General features: G+C 38.6%; 2 protein-coding genes across 2 annotated transcripts in view; one reads left to right on the top strand and one right to left on the bottom strand.

Moving 5' to 3' along the window:
* LOC105043803 (uncharacterized) overlaps positions 1-11,665 on the bottom strand; it is an 85,380-nt gene extending 73,715 nt beyond the window's left edge. Inside the window, exons 1-6 of the mRNA XM_073255589.1 lie at positions 11,413-11,665; positions 6,994-7,097; positions 6,719-6,853; positions 6,577-6,627; positions 675-769; positions 492-609 (exon numbers count right to left, since the gene is read on the bottom strand). Coding sequence (XP_073111690.1) covers positions 492-609; positions 675-769; positions 6,577-6,627; positions 6,719-6,853; positions 6,994-7,097; positions 11,413-11,509 — 600 coding nt within the window. The 5' untranslated portion in view covers positions 11,510-11,665. The remainder of the gene's footprint in view (positions 1-491; positions 610-674; positions 770-6,576; positions 6,628-6,718; positions 6,854-6,993; positions 7,098-11,412) is intronic.
* A 5,992-nt stretch (positions 11,666-17,657) lies between these two features.
* The window catches only part of LOC140850993 (uncharacterized), a 20,797-nt gene continuing 19,570 nt past the window's right edge, over positions 17,658-18,884 (top strand). The window contains 1 exon segment of the mRNA XM_073256018.1: positions 17,658-17,811. Coding sequence (XP_073112119.1) covers positions 17,658-17,811 — 154 coding nt within the window.

The raw sequence follows: 18,884 nt of genomic DNA, 5'->3' as shown, positions 1-18,884 counted from the left end.
AGGAAGGGAGAGAGAGGGAGATGGCAAGAAAAAGAGGAAAAGAAAGAGGGAGGGAGGGCTTTTGAAGGCCCTCTCCACCGTGCCTCCCTCCCTCTCTCCCCCTTTCTCTTTTCCTCTCTTTCCTTCTCCCCCTCTCCCACCCTCACCAATTTTTTGAACGGAGGGGCAGAACTGGCCTCATACAGCTCAATACACCCCGAACTGCCAACCAGCTCGATACGGCTTGATACAGCCCGAGCCAAGCAGTTCAGGGTGGTACAGCCTTCCTTGGTAACTACATATAAGATATGCAATGCATTAAGGGAACTACATCCACCACATGTGCCTGCACATGCAGTCATATGCAGGCCAATTTAGTAAATAAATTGCAAACTTATACTGTACAGAAAAGAAATATGCTATCAGATTGCGTGCATGATAACCCCCTATATGTCAACTTAGTAACTGAAACAAAATAGGAGTACATGAAGATAGAAAAAAAGGCCAATTACCTTCTGAATGCGCTCTAGAGCACCCCCAGTGGCAAAAGTTTCTTTACCAGAATCATCAACTGTTACTGCTGAAAGCCTTGCAAGTGTCAAACCTGCTGCAAAAGGGTGGCCAGGATTGCTACAGAAAACAAGTTGTTAGGCCTCTGGAATCATAAACAGTAGTAACAAGCAGATAATTTATACCTCTCTGTATCTTCAAATCTTATGTGGATATTGGTAACAGAGAGCTTGATGTTTCCAATTATGGTGCTGATCAAAGATCCCAGCCATGATGTATTCTGATATGATGAAAAATACCAGTTAAACAAGCAGATAACTATATAAGACGAAGTCCAATTTAAGATGAAATCCAATTAGAAACCAAATTGAATCAAACATAAAAGAACTGGAGAAAAGTATGAAACACAAAGGCACATTTCTGAAGTAAAACTCAGATTAACAAACATATGGATGCTAACTATCATGAGGCAAATGAAGTATAGAGAATGCAACATTCAGACATATTCTAATAACAATTTCAGAGGGGGCAGACTTTCCCAGGAAGAGCCAAGGAGGAAGTGTACTTCATTGTGGCAAATAAGAAAGTAAAGCAAAAACATGGGGACTTGGCAAATGTGTTCAACCATAGAAATCTTTTTGTACTTGTAATAATGTATTTCGTCATAAGCTAGAACCATACAAGTGTAACTTGACCCAAAGATTTAGAAGTGAATGTGCACAAAGATAAATTTAGAGAATAAAATATCCAGTTGAAGCAACAGCATGCCAAAAAAGGATTCCACAAATTGCAATAAACCTAAATGACTGCAAAGAGATGCCAACACATGAAAGATCCTTTGGCTGATTTGATTCAATTCATAATTACTGGAAATGTAATAGGCGACTAGAATTATCTAGATATTTAATATAGTCAAAAATCCTACGTAAGACAATGGTAAGCACTTAAAAGAATATGAAGGATTTATAAAATTGCAGTATCTAGGGGATGCGCAAATTGCAGTGAACAGTGATATCATAAAACTAGGGGATCTGGAAAGTTGCAGTGAATATCAGAGGACTGTGCAACACTGAATCATGGGAATAGTAGCAGATAAAAAGCTTGACAAAAATAACAACAATCTCAAACAACCAACATGACTGATGATCTAGAAGATCAAACATCAAGGCCATAGATGTGCTTAAGCAATTGATCAACAAATTAGAGAAGGAAAAAAAAATCTAAACATTGTCACTGTATGTATTGAAAAATAACTATCGAACATTACAATGACAGCTAATTTTCCTAGCTCGAGGAAGGAATTATGGTCATGGATAGACAAGGTCCATAAACTAGTATCCTTAGGGGGAACCATACTGGTACATTACCAGTTCCATACAGTATGGTCAGGTTAAAGCATAGTGCGCATCCCGTGCCTACTAAGGCTTCCAACTCTTTTGTCCCCATTCTCAACCATGGTACTGCCTGAAACCAGGCGGGACGAGGTAGCTCTGCTTGCCCTAAACTGGTCTAGACCGATTTGACTCATGTATAAACCAAATTTCGATACCATACTTGTACCTTATCAGTACAGTGCGGTATGACCAATACAGTCACTATGACAGATCTTGTGGATGGGTATATCAGAACTTATTAAATCCAATCTAATGAAACAATGGCCTGCATTAACACTAGTTTTCAATTACAAGAGATCATACTTATGGGCTGGCATCAAGTTTATGCATTCGTATATTTGTCATACTTGAACTTACTGCTGGCACTCAGAAAGGCCATGTTATCTAGAAAATCAGAATATGGACTACTAATTCAGAATTTGGAGAAAATATCTGAGGAAAAACATGTTTAAAAATCAGTATACGATAGCCAAATATAATGGATGCAAATTAATGGAATTAAAATGAAAAATGGAACCTTACATAAAACTAATCTTACATCCTAATAATACTTTAGTGTGATCATTTTCAAAACGAAAATACAAGAGACCTGATCAAGAGAACATAACTATTAACTAAACTACTGTTCGCAAAAGACTAAGCCACTAGGAAAGGTCGATAATATATATCAGGCTAAACAGCCCTCCCCCACCCACTAACACCACACACACATGCACAAAAACATGCAGCCTAGACCAGGCAATCAGGCACATGGAAGGAAAGCCTACTGATGACAGACTGAATTAGAATATTAAATAACCCAGAATAATTAAATGAATAACTGAAAGGGGATTTGAACTCATGACCTCCAGCAAAGCTGAGCTCCTATATCATGTTAACTAACCAATTGAACCCGAAAGCTTAAGCTGTTAGGACAAAGTTCAAAACTGTATATCATGCTTAACAATATCAAATAAAAGAGATGCTGATGTGCAATTGATGCATGCCTTCTCTCACCTGACACCTCAACCTTTTTAATAATAATCAATACAAAATGAATCCAAATCCACAACCAAGTTGTTATTATATAGGCCCCAAATAAGCTTTCCAACATATCAAGAAGCACATCACTTGAGAGTCCAAAAACAAAATAAAACTCAAATAGTGATCACTAGTTGAAGTTGGCGTTACGTGCAAACTGTCTATTATTTGGGGTCAAATTCAACTCAGATATGGATCTGCCATGTCATTTTTTGGATTCAGTAGTTGAACATTTAACTATCATGCGTTCAGCTAGAAAAGACTTCATCCAGCATCATGTTTTACCCCCCTTTGTAAATTAGAGCCAAATGGACTGCAAGACCAAATAGGCAACTACAAGTCATACCAGCCATATAGGCCTTGAAACCCTATAAAAACAAGTCTTCTACATCCATTTACATGGTCAATGAAACAGAATTTTTTTTTTTTTTAACCTAGGTAAATCAAGTGCTTTTTCTTTCTGTGATGTTGACTCCATGCTAGCCTACAATCTAAATCATGCATAAAGACCTTAGTTTTAACTCGAACTGTTGGTCACAAACCCTCACTAATTATCCATGCTATTGAATCCCAAGCTATGGGAGTGAAAACTCCGGAGTGCTTACCGTCCTATAGTCCCATGTAATCTCTAGGTTGTGCAGATTAAAGAAAGAGGTAGGTTGCCTTCTTATTGCCAATAGAACTTATATGAACCCTTATATCTTGGCTAGAATAATGCATGAACTAAATATCGTCATATGCATAACCCAATGATGCAACCTAAATAGAATGAAAGAGTCCTCAAATTTCGTCAACCGTTAAGTCATTCTCACTTGTTAATCTTGTTTTTCCCAAGCCTCTTTCATGCTCATATTTATCACCACAATTTCCTCATCATGAGACAAAACCAAATTTAGAATTACAGCTGTGAAGTAGAAATATTGCAATCAATATTTACTCAACGCCATAGCACCAAGGAACAAGTTCAAGGGCTTTAAGTGTATAGAAGCAAGTTGCAAGTTGGAAGGTCATCCATGTCAAGCATATATCATCAGACAAACTAGGAAAAGCATGTTGACAATGCCACCAAAATTTTGAGAATCATTTTACCACGTGGATAAAAAGTAGCATCTGTCACTCATGAGTGTAGAAAGCAACAAGTTTCACATGGTCATTTGATAGCAAGTGCATTTACAATTTCATCCATAGTTGGCAGGTTGGAAAACATTTACGAGAAATAGTACAAGAGTGGGGAATGATTAATAAAAATATGTAATTTGGGAAAAGGGAAATGTCTGGATCAAGGTTCGCCATCTCGGTACCAAACCATATATCAATAAAATCCTATTATAGTATCGGTACATGGTACGATATGGTAGCGTCGGTATGAAATGGTACGGCATATCGGTATGATATAGTACACCCTTGTATCGGACAATATGAGGAACCATGGTTTGGATAATATTATAAAATTATTTAGGTACTGTATATAGAAAAATAGTTCCCCGAACCGTCCCAAACCAAGCAGTTCTAAGTGTTCCGAGCCATACCAGCTGCAAATCGGTATAGTTCGGCCTTCCAAATCAGAACACTGGACACAGAAGAAAGGAAAAGAGAGGAAAAAAAGATGGACGAGCCAGGAGGGCCAACAATACCCGGCCAAGGCCACCAGAGGGCCGTGGAGGCCTCCGCGGCTCCATATCATCTGATAGGGCGTATAATCGAAAGAGACAAAGAGAGGGGGAGCGAGGATACTGAAGGGAGGTACAGCCAACAGAGAGGCCGTCAGAGGGCGTTGGATGGCCTCTGTGGCCACCGAATGACGGAAAAGGCGTGTGCGCAGCCGCGGCCGAGGTCGCGGAACAGGGGCGATTGCCCCTATTTTACACCTGTGGAGCCGCGGGCCACGATTTCACCATCTGGCGGCCACAACGGCCAATTAGAGGCCCTCCAGCCTCTCCGCTAGTTTTCTCTCCCTCCTTTTCTTTCCCTCCCCCCTCTCTATCTCTCTCTTTCGGCCGCAATTTGGTGAAGGAAGCGGAGGCCTTGGCAACCCTCCGAGCGTGCCGGCAGTCTGCCTGTAGCCACCGTTGGCGTCTCCTTCAGCCACCCTCTCCCTACATCCCCTCCCCTCTTTCTCTCTTTTTCTCCTCAGTTTCTTTCTTCACTCCTATGTCGGTTCGCATTAGTCCGGTCCGATACGGATCCGTATTGACTCGTACCGTTGACCAACCAATACGGTTTCCGATACCAGTTCCGCAAACCTTAGTAGAAAGTACAAAATTTAATATATAAAATAACTTGAAAGTATGAGAGAAAAACAATATTGCAAGCATATATCAGATTCTATAGCAATGTTTTAAATCACATCATTAGAGGCTTATTTTCCACTTCCCCCATGGTTTAACTCCTTTATCATAGCTAAAAGAGTAGAAAATAAAAGGTTAGAAAACACCTGGTGCTTGTAGCACATAGCAACAAAGAAAAAGGTCTCTTATTCCCAATGGGCAACAACCTACTTTTTTGAGAAGGTGAGGCACCAAGTGATCTCGTTATCATAATCTTATATAAGTGGAACACATGGTGGCTGACTGTATTAGTTTCCTAGGAATCAGGAACAATGTGCTGTTTAAAATGTGCTTTGAATGGGTTTCCCATTTCAGATTCTTGGGAAACCCCAGCTGGAGTGAGAAATGTGTTTCAAGGTACCTATGGTTTCATCTAATAGAAACTAGAAAATGGTCAAGAAGTGGTTCAAGGCTTGGAACCAGAAAAATCATATAACATATCACGTACCTCCACATGAGAATGGATTGATTACATAGACATTTTTAGAGAGTTGCAAGGAAAAATGGTCGTTCCTATAAGAATATATTCTGTGTGGAAACTAGAAAGATTTAAAACAGCCACAAACGATCAATTTTTGTTGTTTGTGACATTTTGCTATAAAGTTAATGCAATGAAAGATAACTTTGAGAGTGCCATAGATTGCATAGCCTAAAATTTTGGTCTAAAATTTAGTTCAAAATAATTTTTATCATCTAACAATGAATGACTATATGCAATGATGCAGTTGATTAAGGCTAAATGAGTTAGCATTATTTAATAAAAGATACCAAAATAAAAGCAGGGTTCCCTGAACGAGAGCAAGTACAGAAGCAGAATCAGGTCATGGAGAAGCAAACATGAGAATCCAGGATGTGGAACTGCCAGAACAGTAAGCATCAACATGATTTAGTAATATACATGTACAAACGACTGAATGAAGACCCATTCAGTTCCAGGCTTACAGCAACCTAGAGAATTATATAAAGTTCATTAAAGATCGCATATGTTGATTCTCTAGCCCCAGCAAGATTAGGTGACAAACTAGAGCCTCCGTATCTCCCCTGTAACAAGCTAGAGACACATATTAACTGAAAAACAAAACATCTTTGTATTGTTGTAGCAGCAATTAAATGAGAACAACTACCAGTCATCAGGACACAGACAAGACCAACAGATACACATGCATTACAAAAAAAGAAAATTGACAGTTTGAAGCAAAACCCAAAATAAATGCAAGAAGATTGCTAGCTAGGACATGTAAACATATATAAGCACCAAGTACGCTCCATGTGGTCATCATTTAAAAAATTCAAAATGGTCCCATGCGTTCAAAATCAAAAATGTAAAAGAATAGTATTAAATGCACCATTTCAGATCTCAGCTGCTGCTGACTCTCCAACAACTTCATTTCCATTTCCTGGTTAAGTGCATTCAGGAAAACTAGGGATTAATCAACAAAGCCAAAATTGAAAGATAATAATAAGGAAATCGATGCAACGATTTCTTACCCTGACTCTAATCTTCTTAGCTTCTTGAATAGCATCTTCACTGGAACCCTCAACCTGTGTTGCCGGCTCAGCTAATAATAGAATACGATCAAGATAAACCAAAACTGGTTCTTGGCCTAGTCTGCTCCATGGAACCTGGATAGAAAATGATAAATTTCTTGCTAATTCTATATTTTGTAATCTAACAACCACTATCTCCTAAGCTCACCTGAAAGATGGATAGAATGTGACAAAGTATTAAGGATTATGCTCAGAAAAAGTTGATATTAACAAACCTTAAGCTTCACAGATCCAAGAAATCCTGCTTTAACTTTCACGGGCAACTTCAATGCATTAAGTGCCTCTGGTCTCAATTGCATGTTTGTTAGTTCTACGTCACCTGAACAATAACATTAATTTTCTAAAATAATTATATTTTTCACATCAAAACCATAACTGCTAAAAGGACAAAGAACTTAGGAAAGCAATAAGTCTATAAATGGTGATAGATCTGATATAATTTTACACCTTAGTAGCAAAATTATCATGTCTAAAGTAATTTTCTTGCTTCAAAATCATGCTCTTGCACCTTACCAACTCCCTAACAGAACCATGTAAGAACTATGGTCCAAAAACAGTTTTGGCCCCATGGAAGAAGGGTGGATACCTTCAAAGGAAGCAGACCCAACTCCTCACACCCTAAGAATGAGAGGCAATGTACTACATGGCAGCATTTTAGCATAACCGAATGCCTAGAGCACTGATTGGCTGAACGAGCTAGCCATCATCATGCAACAGATACAGAACCAAGATTTTAACCCACATTTGTCATAAATATCCTGTGCATGTTAGATATCTATGTTAGAGCATTAAAATTTAAAAGAATAGGGAAAAGCCTAGGAATGGTTTGGTATATTTTGAAAGGCAGGATTCACACAGCATGATGGTTCATTATGGGGATCTATTGGATCTCGCTAGCCATAAAATTGTATAGACCTAAGCAAGGTCAGTACTAAAACAGAGTGTATCTTGGAGCAAGCCAAGGAGTCAACAACCAGCAGATCAAGCCAAGTGGCTTGAATACGGGTTGCATAGAAATTGTCAATATCCACTTGATAGACAGGTTTGGGCTTGAGGAATCAAGGCAGTGCAAGGGACAGTGCCAACGGACCATGGCCAAGGATGTAATGCAACATGGTCATGAAGAAAGATGTGTCATGGACCCAAGAGCAAAACTAAAGCATGGAGCTTTGTGATTACCTGGCTAATAAAATCTTGGTGGGTTTCAAATGTTCGAGATCATTCATGGAGAAGTCCCTGGTGATGCAAAGGCATTAACATGTTTATGTAGGGTGGTGGATCTCTATGTTAAATGAGTTCAGGCATGGGTGTGAAGCTTAAATAAGGTTGCAGAGGTCAGATCCCTCTTAACCCCAAATTTCAGACAATAGGGACTTACATCAAAAGATCCGTAATTTGAGTCCCACTAAAGAACCGGGGCTCAACCATGTTTCATTTAGTATTTGGTCCCCAAAGTCAATCTTATTCATATTTGCATTCTTTCGGGAGCTAGCTTGTGTTTGACTGAAATCAACTCACCCGACTAGTAAATGACCTAAGCTTTAGCCAAATATTGCAGCTTGAAAGATAAACAAGCCAAGCTCAAGCTAGGTCTGGTTCATTCAGTTTCAGCACAACAAAGCTCAAAATATTATTTTTATTATGAAGTAATATATAAATATAGAATGTAATATGTAGTTTTTAAAACAAATAAAGTGCACAGGTGTAAAATGTTGTAGATGTTATTCAGCCATTGGATCTTGATCCCATGGCTCAACTCCTTACAAATTATCCAGTCATTGAATAAAGATCCAATGATCGATCTATCAAGTAGATGTTTATCATTTAAGATAGATATATGAAAAACCCTCTCGCTCCCAAATCCAACCTATCAGCCTTCCCTCTCTTCCACCCTTTGCCTCTAAACTCTAAATCGTTCCCCCTCATCTCCTCCTTGAGATCATCTACAAGAAAAGCCTTCGGGACCTTCTCACCCATTGACACCATCCATTGGCTGCAACCACGACTCCACTGCTGCTCAGGGCTTCACGATATCACCCCCTCAACAATGTTGATACGGGGATCCACCAAATCAAAACCAACTCTTGTAGATCTCTTAGTGACTCAACAAGAACAGGAAAGAGATCTTTCCTCTCTTTCCTGTTCTTTTTAGATCCTGAAATCTATGCTTCTGATCACTTGCTTGTTCTTGTTCTCCTTCCCTCCCCCTTCCACCAAAAAATCGGTTAACCTAAGAATATTTCAAGTTTGGTGAGCTGAAATCCAACTGATTGGAAAATTGAATGAGCCAAGCTTGAGCTGGGATTTGCCAGCTCAACTCAAGCTTGATATGGCCACATTTAATTTCGAGCCGAGCTTGAGCAGGACCTAGCTCACTAATGTTTGGCACATTTACAACCCATTTATACATCACTGACTATTTTACACACACTTATGCATTTATGCATTTTTCTATTTCCATCTCATGGTCTTTTTAAAAAAAATAATAATTGTCAAAACAAGGGAATTGCACAATAGATGCCGATCAATAAAAAGAAGTCAAAATAGAAATCATAAATCAATCTGCTTTTAATAAATCTGATTAATGGGATCACAGGCATCCATCAAGTGCGCCTTTTCTTTAATTAATCAAAATGCATTGCGGTAGTAGAAAACAAAATCCCACTTCTAATCTCTTTCCCAATCGAGACCCCCTCCCTAGTCCATTGCCTCCACCCTACTCCACCTTCGACCTTTGCCATCCATCAATTCATGAGCCATCTCCATTCAGCATCACCCTTCCTTGTCCATGGCTGACCTTTTATCTACCTTATTTAGCCCGTAACCAATCAGTGTTCGTCCAAGTTGAGGCCCACCACATCCTTCAGGCCTCTGGCCCTCTCTCTCACCTCCTTTGGTTGCCTCGTGCTCTCTCTCCCCCTCCCCCTCTCCTCCGTTTATATTCTTCCCCAAGCTTCCCATTCCTCTTTCCATGACTAGATTCGTTGAAGTATCCAAAAAGGATTTGCTTACGAATTCCATACCTACATTCATGTCACTATGTGTAAGCAAGCCTATTCACCCAAGTCCAGGTTTAAGAGGTGTGTCTCCCATGATCAAAAGTCATGACATATGGTAATCAAGCGCAAGCATGGAAAAAGGCATATGGTGCTTGAGTTACTGAGGAACATGATGCGGCAGCACAAGGCACCTCGTTGCAGTACACTCTTAGAGGGAGATATCCTACAGCATGGAGTTGCACATAGATGCTGTTGTTGATGCAGTGAATGCTACAGCTCATAGACATGGTAGGGTGATGGAATAGTTCAGATTTAAAATGGTATAAGGCAGGAAGCATGAGGCTACATGACTTGTTGTATTGTTGGACTACCTGTTTTGTGCATTCATATGAAAGACGGAGGGGTATAGCTTTGATATGTAACACACAGGGTTGTCACACATATAGCAAAGGCAAAGCTGAACCATGATGCCCTACAACCTATTCTAGTTCAAGAAATCTATGGATCTAAATATTTATAATTGTGAATATGCAAACAAATACCACACATCCAGACACATAAACATATCATGGTTTTGAAACTGGTTGAAACCATAACAAATACCAAAAATCAAGGGTTGCCATACCACAGACTTTAGCCATGCTTGTTGAATGATATAAGAATATAAAAGAATATATTGCATCTAATAAGCATATGATTGCCTTAACAGAATTACAAGGCCTAGTATTGGGCAGAGTTAAAGTCAATCACATGATATCAGCTAACTGATCATGCCCAAATTATTCTCAACCACAATTAACCCTTATATGCTTGGAAAGTCCACAAAGATCTCAATAGTCTAAACAAATACGACAGTTAAATAATCAATTTAAAAAAAAATTACTAATCTTGCTGTTAAGGTCCTAGGATAAAAATTTTATCTCTTCACTCAACAAGTTGAAACCAAAGAAGTGAAGGGAAAAAGAAAAGAAAAAGAAAGAAAGAAAGAAAGCAAGAAAGAACGAAAAAAACAGTGAATTTGCAATTTTAAGTTATAGATGGATAATAGACAGGCATGAATAGAAACACACCCAGATGACGGAATTCAACCCCGCTCACCAGCAACCCGAACATGTATCCTGATTTCGTGTTGACCCTAGTGCTTTTGATTATCACAAAAAAGTGGGTGCTACCTTCAGAGCTAAAGATCATGAGCTTCTGAACTGATCAAGAACACGAACCAAATAAATGAAACTATCAAGATGCATAACCTGCATGTCCATTCCAAAAAATCACACGATACTGCAATTCAGCCAATCAACTTGATCATTCGAACAACCCTCAATATTCCAATAAACTCGTCCAAAAGTTCCCCTCGAAACACCATTACAGCCTCGAAACCCACTGAAGACAGAGAATTCATGATCAAGAACCCCCATGTCACCCCACCCCAAATTTCCCACGGTAATTACATATCAAGAAACCCAAAAGAAAAAAATATCAAGAAACCCAAAAAAACGAAAGAAAGAGGAACTAGAGGTCTAATTTGCATACATTAATTCGGTACCTCCTGATAAAGAATTCGAATGAATTGAAAGATTCTTGATCAACAAGAGATGAAGGGAAAGGAAAAGGAAGGGTAGCTAAGAAGGGCACCTTTCCATACGCTAATCTTGAGAGCCTCCTTGTTGAGGCCCCGGACGTAGTTGCCGAGATACTTCTGGAGCAAGAAGGCAACCTGGTCTTCCAACATCTTCGCCGCCGCCTGCTACGATCGTCGTCGAGGGCCGGGGAGGAAGGGCCGAGAAAGGGAGGAAGAACGAAACAAGATCCAAGAAGAGGGGGCCGAAGGGGAAAGAGGCGGGGCGGTGGTTCTAGAGAGCAGGCTCCACGTTAGCAAGTGACGAGCGAGAGGAACGCAGACTCCCAGGAAAATAAACAAGATAGAGCATGGGAGACTGAAATACCCGTACCGCGCCTTTACTTGCTCCGTAACTACAGCGGGTGCCACTGGCTTTTATACTTACATAATTCCAAGGCTAGACTATGGACCTGGCGATGCGAGGAGGCAATACAATTCATACGCGGACAGCTTTTGTACTAGTTTGTCTGCATGGTTGCCATACAAACAAGCGGCATCCGTTACGTCCCGTTTGGCATCGTACGCTAAGAGGCAGTCTGCGCCCTGCGGTTGACGATGGATTTGTGCACATTCATGGACAAATAAAAGTATCTGACAGTCGTACCAAGCAAATCGGAAACTGTAATCATAATTTTTTTTAGATTTACCGTCTATGAGGTGCAATTTTGTGGCGTTAAAAAACTGGATGTGAGGTAAAATCAAAAATTATTTTGGATTGTAGCTCATGTGGATGATATTTTGACTGTTCTTGATATGGGAACAAAAAATATAATGAACTTATCTTTCTTTTTTGGTGATGTGAACTTACTCCTTTGTATTTAGAACTTTGAACATTTTATTTTTATATTACTTCATATTTGACATAAAATAGGTTGGTCCAAGATGTATAAAAATCAATTTTTAAAATAATATATATATATATATATATATATATATATATATTATAAAATTATCAATTTTTTGAATTCACATAGCTGTCTGTAAGATACACTATTTTTTTGTTTAACAAGGCCATGCTTTTTAATTCATGCTGCAGTCTACTCTGTCATGCATCAAACTTTTCAGAATCATGCTGCACGAGTGTGCACGGCTTATAATCTTGAAACTACATCAATGCTATATTCTTTCCATATTTGTAAAAAAAGCATATTATTCTATTCGTGCTTAATTATCTTGGACATTTTGAACATTGAATGAGTCTATATTTGTCCTTGCATACTCTTATAAATATTTTCATTAATATTTGCACCAAAATAAAACTTGACATATGTCAGATTCCATATTATAGAAAACAAAATCAATTTGCTTTAGGTTTCATCCATTCAGTTCTTTATCCTAGTTCCCTCAGTGCCATCAATCTAAGTCCCATAAATCTATGGGACAATATCAATTGATTCATGTTTGGTATTCTTGGATTTTCTTTGGACCTCAAGTAACTAATTGGGGGTGGATAGATCCTATTGTTGGTAAATACTTCCAACTCAGCGAACCATTAGTTAAAGTTATCTTTTATTTAGTTAGCATTGCTAACTTACTGAGGCTAAAAAGCAAAGAGGGAGCTTTGATGGTTAATTTTGTAAGTGTTGCTTCCTAACACCGCTCTCCTTCCTGACAAGAGCATCGGACATGGAATTGTGTGATACGTTGAGACCGTACGGACGGCAGGCCAGCATCATATGCTAACCTGCCAACCACCATGCTTTTTTTCTCCGAGCAGGGAATCGAAGGGTGTAAAAACTTTTCCCTAACTTTATCTTCTCAAGAAGGTTAAGTAGCTTTCTTTTTTCTAGTTTGGTACACTAAGTTGCTTTTAGAAGTGTTGATCAAATATACTACCTTTTGACAAATGTCTACTTGGTTAAGCCGTTAAAACAATAACCCATCGTTAAGAAGTAGTTGGCCGGTAACAGATAGATTGTGGATCTGATACCGCATAGACATAGTGGCCATTGGAAACTACGTGCTGATTTTTTTATTAGAAATATTATTTGAAACATAAACGAAGTTGTTTTGGGGATATAGGTATTCTCGTTATTTCGCTGCCAAGATGGGGGTAGTTACTATTTATGTATATCCATTTGATCAACGGCGGCCCGCAGCCTGCTTTATTACCGAGCACGCAAAGTGAGTCGGTCGAGGGCTGCGCTGTTTGGGACTGCCACGTATGTTATCGCAGACGGTTGTCCTTATCACTGTGGATCTTTTTCCCTGGAAGATCCCTGCATGCCCCGTTGGTCTACGATATATGTTATAGGCTAAACTAATAAAAATAAATATCAAAATTATATTTTGATTGATGGATGAATGAAAATTAAATTGCATTTTATTGATTATTCTATTAATTTTATTGATTATCCTATTGATTACAATCTCAATTCAACTCCTAGCCACTTATCAATCAAAATATGATTCTGATTTTTATTTTTATTAATTTAACCTAGAGCATTTATACAAAAATTTCTTCATACAAAAACATCTCAAAAAATTCAAAAAAAAAAAAAAAAATCTTTCAAAATAATCCACCACTATATATATATATATAACAATCTGTCTTGTTACTTGCCTCCTAGACATGCGTGGCATGGAAGAAAATACAACACTCACCAATTTTCCATATGTCGTGGGGCAAAAAGACATCCTTCAATCTTCTAACTTTGTTTTGCCATCTAGATAAATGAGATCAATCCAGAGAATATAGCCAACGCCTTTCTATGCCATCCTCAATTTAGCCCCAGAGATAGACGTACCAGGAACTTAATGCCACTCGAAACAATCACTTTAGAATCAAGACCCTTGAAGATAAATTCAAATCCAAATCTACCACCATCATCTGTCATACTATCGTTAAATTTTATCTCGAGAAAAAATGATAGTGAAGGCTCTATAGTAATAAAAATCATGTGAGGCGCTCCTTGTGCTAAGGAGTCGTCCCAAACTTCCCCTTGCTTCCGAAGATTCTGGGGCCATATGTAGATGAATGATCTCAAATGCCTCTGCAATAAACCCCTCCCTAAAATAAACCTTGGTGGTAGGATACTGTGGACCTTCACCGCTCACCACCTACGTCACCGTCTAAGTAACCAGATACATGGGCCCTATGCAGCGGGCCAGACGGTCCAGTTCATAGTAGCCCAACACCAGGCTCGGTCCCATTCTCTTTCCTACAAGTCGATACTTGTCAAGGGCTCAATCTTTGGATCTGGTCCATAGTACATTTTAAGGTCCAATAGGCGCATGGTTTAATTTTGTCAACTCAAAGGACCGGAATTTGGGTTTGGGTCCGCAAGGAATCTTTGTGAGTCTAGCTTGTAATAGAGTGCACTCGACCCACCTGGATCCCCTATAAGAGGCACAAAAATATGATTCAGGGGATTGAGATGCCAGGTCATCATGTCAAGTTTATCCAATATTAGATATATCTATTGGGGCATAACAGCTTTAGGATGTGGGTTTTCTTGTGAAAATTGATTCGTGACATGTAGCTAATAAGAAAGCTAGGACAAGTGCATGAATGCAGATCTTGGTGCACATAAGTCACAGCAAGAGTTGGATGTGTCACCCAAAAAACATTGCACTCCACGCCGCCTTGTGGGTGTTTCTCGATTGCTGGCACTTGGGATTATATGCAAGGGTCTAGATCTCTGCAATTTATTTCATAGCTTGTAGGGACGCATTTTTATTTTAGGTGGGCTGGATGCATACAGCCATTTTATTGGGCCAGGATCAGTCTGGCAAACCATCAATATTAACGAGCGCATTTTGAAGCCCAAGAAATGCACCAGAGCCATGTAAAAGTTTACTCTCCCATGAAGATAGATACTAGTATGCTCCGGAGAAAGGCGGATTATAGTTTATATGCACGGATAGCTACATATTTTTTAGGATAAAAAATTACCGTATGTTATAGTGTAGAAGAGAGAATATTGTTAGTCTCATGTTGATTGTAAGTTAAAGAAATCTTTGATGAAAAAAACTATTCTTCTGATACGAAATTTTTTTTGGATCAAAATTTTGAAGAACAAAACTATAAGTTCCATGATTCAAAGTGGATAATATCTTAAATGTCTAATCTATATCAGTCTGCGGTAAAAATAAAAAAATTTTTACTCGGACATCTAAGTGCAAAAATTTCAAATGTAACGTGAAAGATGCGGTCAGGTCAATGGTACCGACCAAGTTATGTACGAACTTTCCTGCATTATGTGTCATACTCTCGACCCGAGATTTGAATCGAGGGTCATGGCAACCGCCGCATACTCATGAAGAACTCTCTCCATAAGCATGCAAGGCATCTCATCACGATATCAATGCATCACAGCGGAAATAAATTCAAATATTTATTATTCAACTCTAATTCAAGTAATTAAATCAAATGTCTTACATCCAATAAAATTTTACTAACAATAAATTAATAGGTCTAAGTTCAATGAAGTTGACAATGCTAAATCTCGCCTCTAAAAGCTCTGTCCCAATATTTCTTCCCACGCTCGAAATTAATTATCTGAATCTAAAAAATAGAAAGAAAGGTAATGAGCTAGATAGCCCAGTAAGTAACGAATATCTCAACTAGATAATTCAGATATTATATAATTTTCAAGAATAATACTGCAAATAAACATAAAAATATATTTCATGCTGATTTAATACAAATTCAATATTTTCAAATATTCATATATAATATAATCATAAATTCGATTCGATTCAAAACACTCGTAACTCAACAGCCTTGACTATGACCAACGTTTAACCCCTATTGGCGAGGTCCACAGAATACCAGTGCACAACCCCCACTGACAGGGTCCACAAATACCAGCGCACAACCTCCACTGGCAGGGTCCACAAACACCAGCGCACAACCCCCACTGGCAGGGTCCACTGAGTACCAACGTATAATCTCCATTGGCAGGGCCCACTGAAACATAGTTAGGCTGAGAGCATAAATCCGATCTGTATCAAAACACATTGAATCATAATATATCATAATTTTTCACTGAATATGTGCATAATTCCACGTACCATAATATTTCAAAAGCACTTTTCTTACAAAATATAATTTCATAAATCATGCATAATTTCAGAGAATAATTATTTATTTTCAGAATAAATATGGAATATCTCGAGAAGATGATTCATTACTTACCTTTCACGGAGTACTGAACGAATAGATCGGCTAACTTCTAGGAGATTCTTCCGTGCCTATTATCCAAAATTATATTTTTTTACATTAATTTTAATTCAAAATTCAATCTAAACAGATCCCAAATCAAAACCTCACTTAAAATCAGACTCTTCCCTAAACTCGATCAAAATCATCAGATGAAGCCTTCCACTACGCTAATCCTAGAGGAACAACTTTAGAGAGAGAGAAATCCATCAAGAGAGAGAAACAATCTAGAGAGAGAAAATTTTAGAGAGAGAAAGTAGAGAGAGAAAGTCCAATTTCAGAGAGAGAAAGTCAGGGTTCAGACTGAGAGAAGAGAGAGAAACTCTCTCTCTCATCATTTTTTATTATTATTATTATTTCCTTATTTATTTATATATATATATATTTTTTATTTATTCTTTTCTTTTCTTTTTCTTCTTTTTCTTCTTTTTTTTTTTCTTTCCTTTTCTTTTTCTCTTTTTTCTTCTTTTTCTTTTCTTTTCTTTTCTTTTCTTTTTCTTGGGCTTCTTCCAGGCCGAACAGGGGACCGGCGGTTCTCCGGCCTTGACCGACCGTTCGGACCGCGACCGCCACGGCGGAGGCCGGCGGCAGAGGGGGGCCACTCCCCCGGTCACGGAGGAGCATAGCCGGCGATCGATTTCGATCACCGGCGTCGGAAAAATCCAAGGGAAAAGAGACCGAAACAGGGGTCTCTTTTCCGACTGAAAATCGGCGACACCCGTCGCCGGTAGCCTCAAGCAAAGGTACGGGAAGAAAGGAAAGGAAGAGAGGAAGGAAAGGAAGACTCATCCCGGCCTCCGGTGACCTCGTCGGTGAGCAGTCACGGCGAGAACAAGGCAAGGATCCGTGGCTCTACTTCGGGGAAATCGGAGAGGAAAAGAGGAGAAAAGGGCCGATGATCGGCTCCAAGGGAAAGGGGAGGCCTTCTTATAGAGGACCCTAGGACTCCGAGAGGTCCTAGGATTCTCGATTTGCCTGGTCTCGCCAGAGAAGAAGACTCCTATCGAGAGTCTTCTTCCCGATTTTTTTTTATTTTTTTTTATTTTATTTTGAACTTTGGTGGGCTGAAATTTGTTGGGCTTGGGCTATAACATTATGACTCGGAAGATTTTACTTGGAATTCCGCAACGATTACTCCTCACGCTCCAACTTAATTACCCACCAGAAGCTGGAGTAGTTTTTGTGTTTTTGTTACCCAACAAGTTTGTAAAATACTGTCCAAAAATTGTTGCTGAAAGCAGTGCCAACTGTTTGTTCCTTGATTTATATTTGTATTTCCCTGCAGAATAGGAAAAATAGCACATAAATTAATGTCAGAGACAACATTCGCACGCGATTTTGTGATTCTTTGTTTCTATGTTCTTTTTTTTTTGAAAGTAATAAATCTCATGATGCACATACATTCGGTACCTGTTCAGTCTAATTCTTTTCTTCTCAGTTTTTTGAAAATAGAAACACGAAAAAAAAACTGTTGCGGTCAATTTTCGAATACGTCTGAATTTAATAACGAGCGATCTACAAAATAAGTTCACACTAATTAAAATAATATCCAACGAAGATCTTTCGATATCTAAATTAGCGGAGAGTGGTGAATAGGATAGTTGAAAGTAAATTTTGACATAGTATTGATTCAATATTTCATATTCTTATTGTTCTCTTATCTCCTTCTTATATAGATAATTTGGATGTAACTGTCGAACACATGAAGTCTCACTTATTGTGGTATGAAAAGATAATTAATCTCTATTATTGGGTCATTATCATGGAGTTAGTGGATAGTTTATGCTCACTAACAGTCATGGTGTAGAGTAATTTTCTATGATTGTGGTATCATAACTGTCGATTTTGATATACCGACTGAGTGTCGGTGATCTAAATATACCGACAACACTTTTGATATGCCGATTGGCCATCAATCATTGATTCTAATATGTCGATTGGCCATCGATTATGTAATCGATCGAGTCGTTACGGTTGTTTTGTAGCTATTAAGAAAGTTAATTGGGGGTTACCGATAGTTAATCGATATATCGACTGATAGTCAGTAGTTCGTATCTATGGTGTCGATGAAATATCGGATGATGAGACTCATAGACATTGTGATTGAATTGAAACTCCTTCGACGGTCCATTATCAGTTATCAATACATAATCGATAGATCGTGAACTAGAGAAGCAGATCCAATTGCCCAACAAAAGCAATCCCAAAAGCCGTGATTGATCCCAGCGATCTATTAATGCCAGTCAGGGTTTAAACGTTAGGACGAGCAATGATACTAATATACCTGGCAGTCTAGGACTGAATGAAGTTCCAGAATAAATA

The sequence above is a fragment of the Elaeis guineensis genome, chromosome 4 (assembly GCF_000442705.2).
Source record: "Elaeis guineensis isolate ETL-2024a chromosome 4, EG11, whole genome shotgun sequence".
NCBI classification, from domain to species: Eukaryota; Viridiplantae; Streptophyta; class Magnoliopsida; order Arecales; family Arecaceae; genus Elaeis; species Elaeis guineensis.
This window is presented reverse-complemented; position numbering and strand designations above follow the sequence as displayed.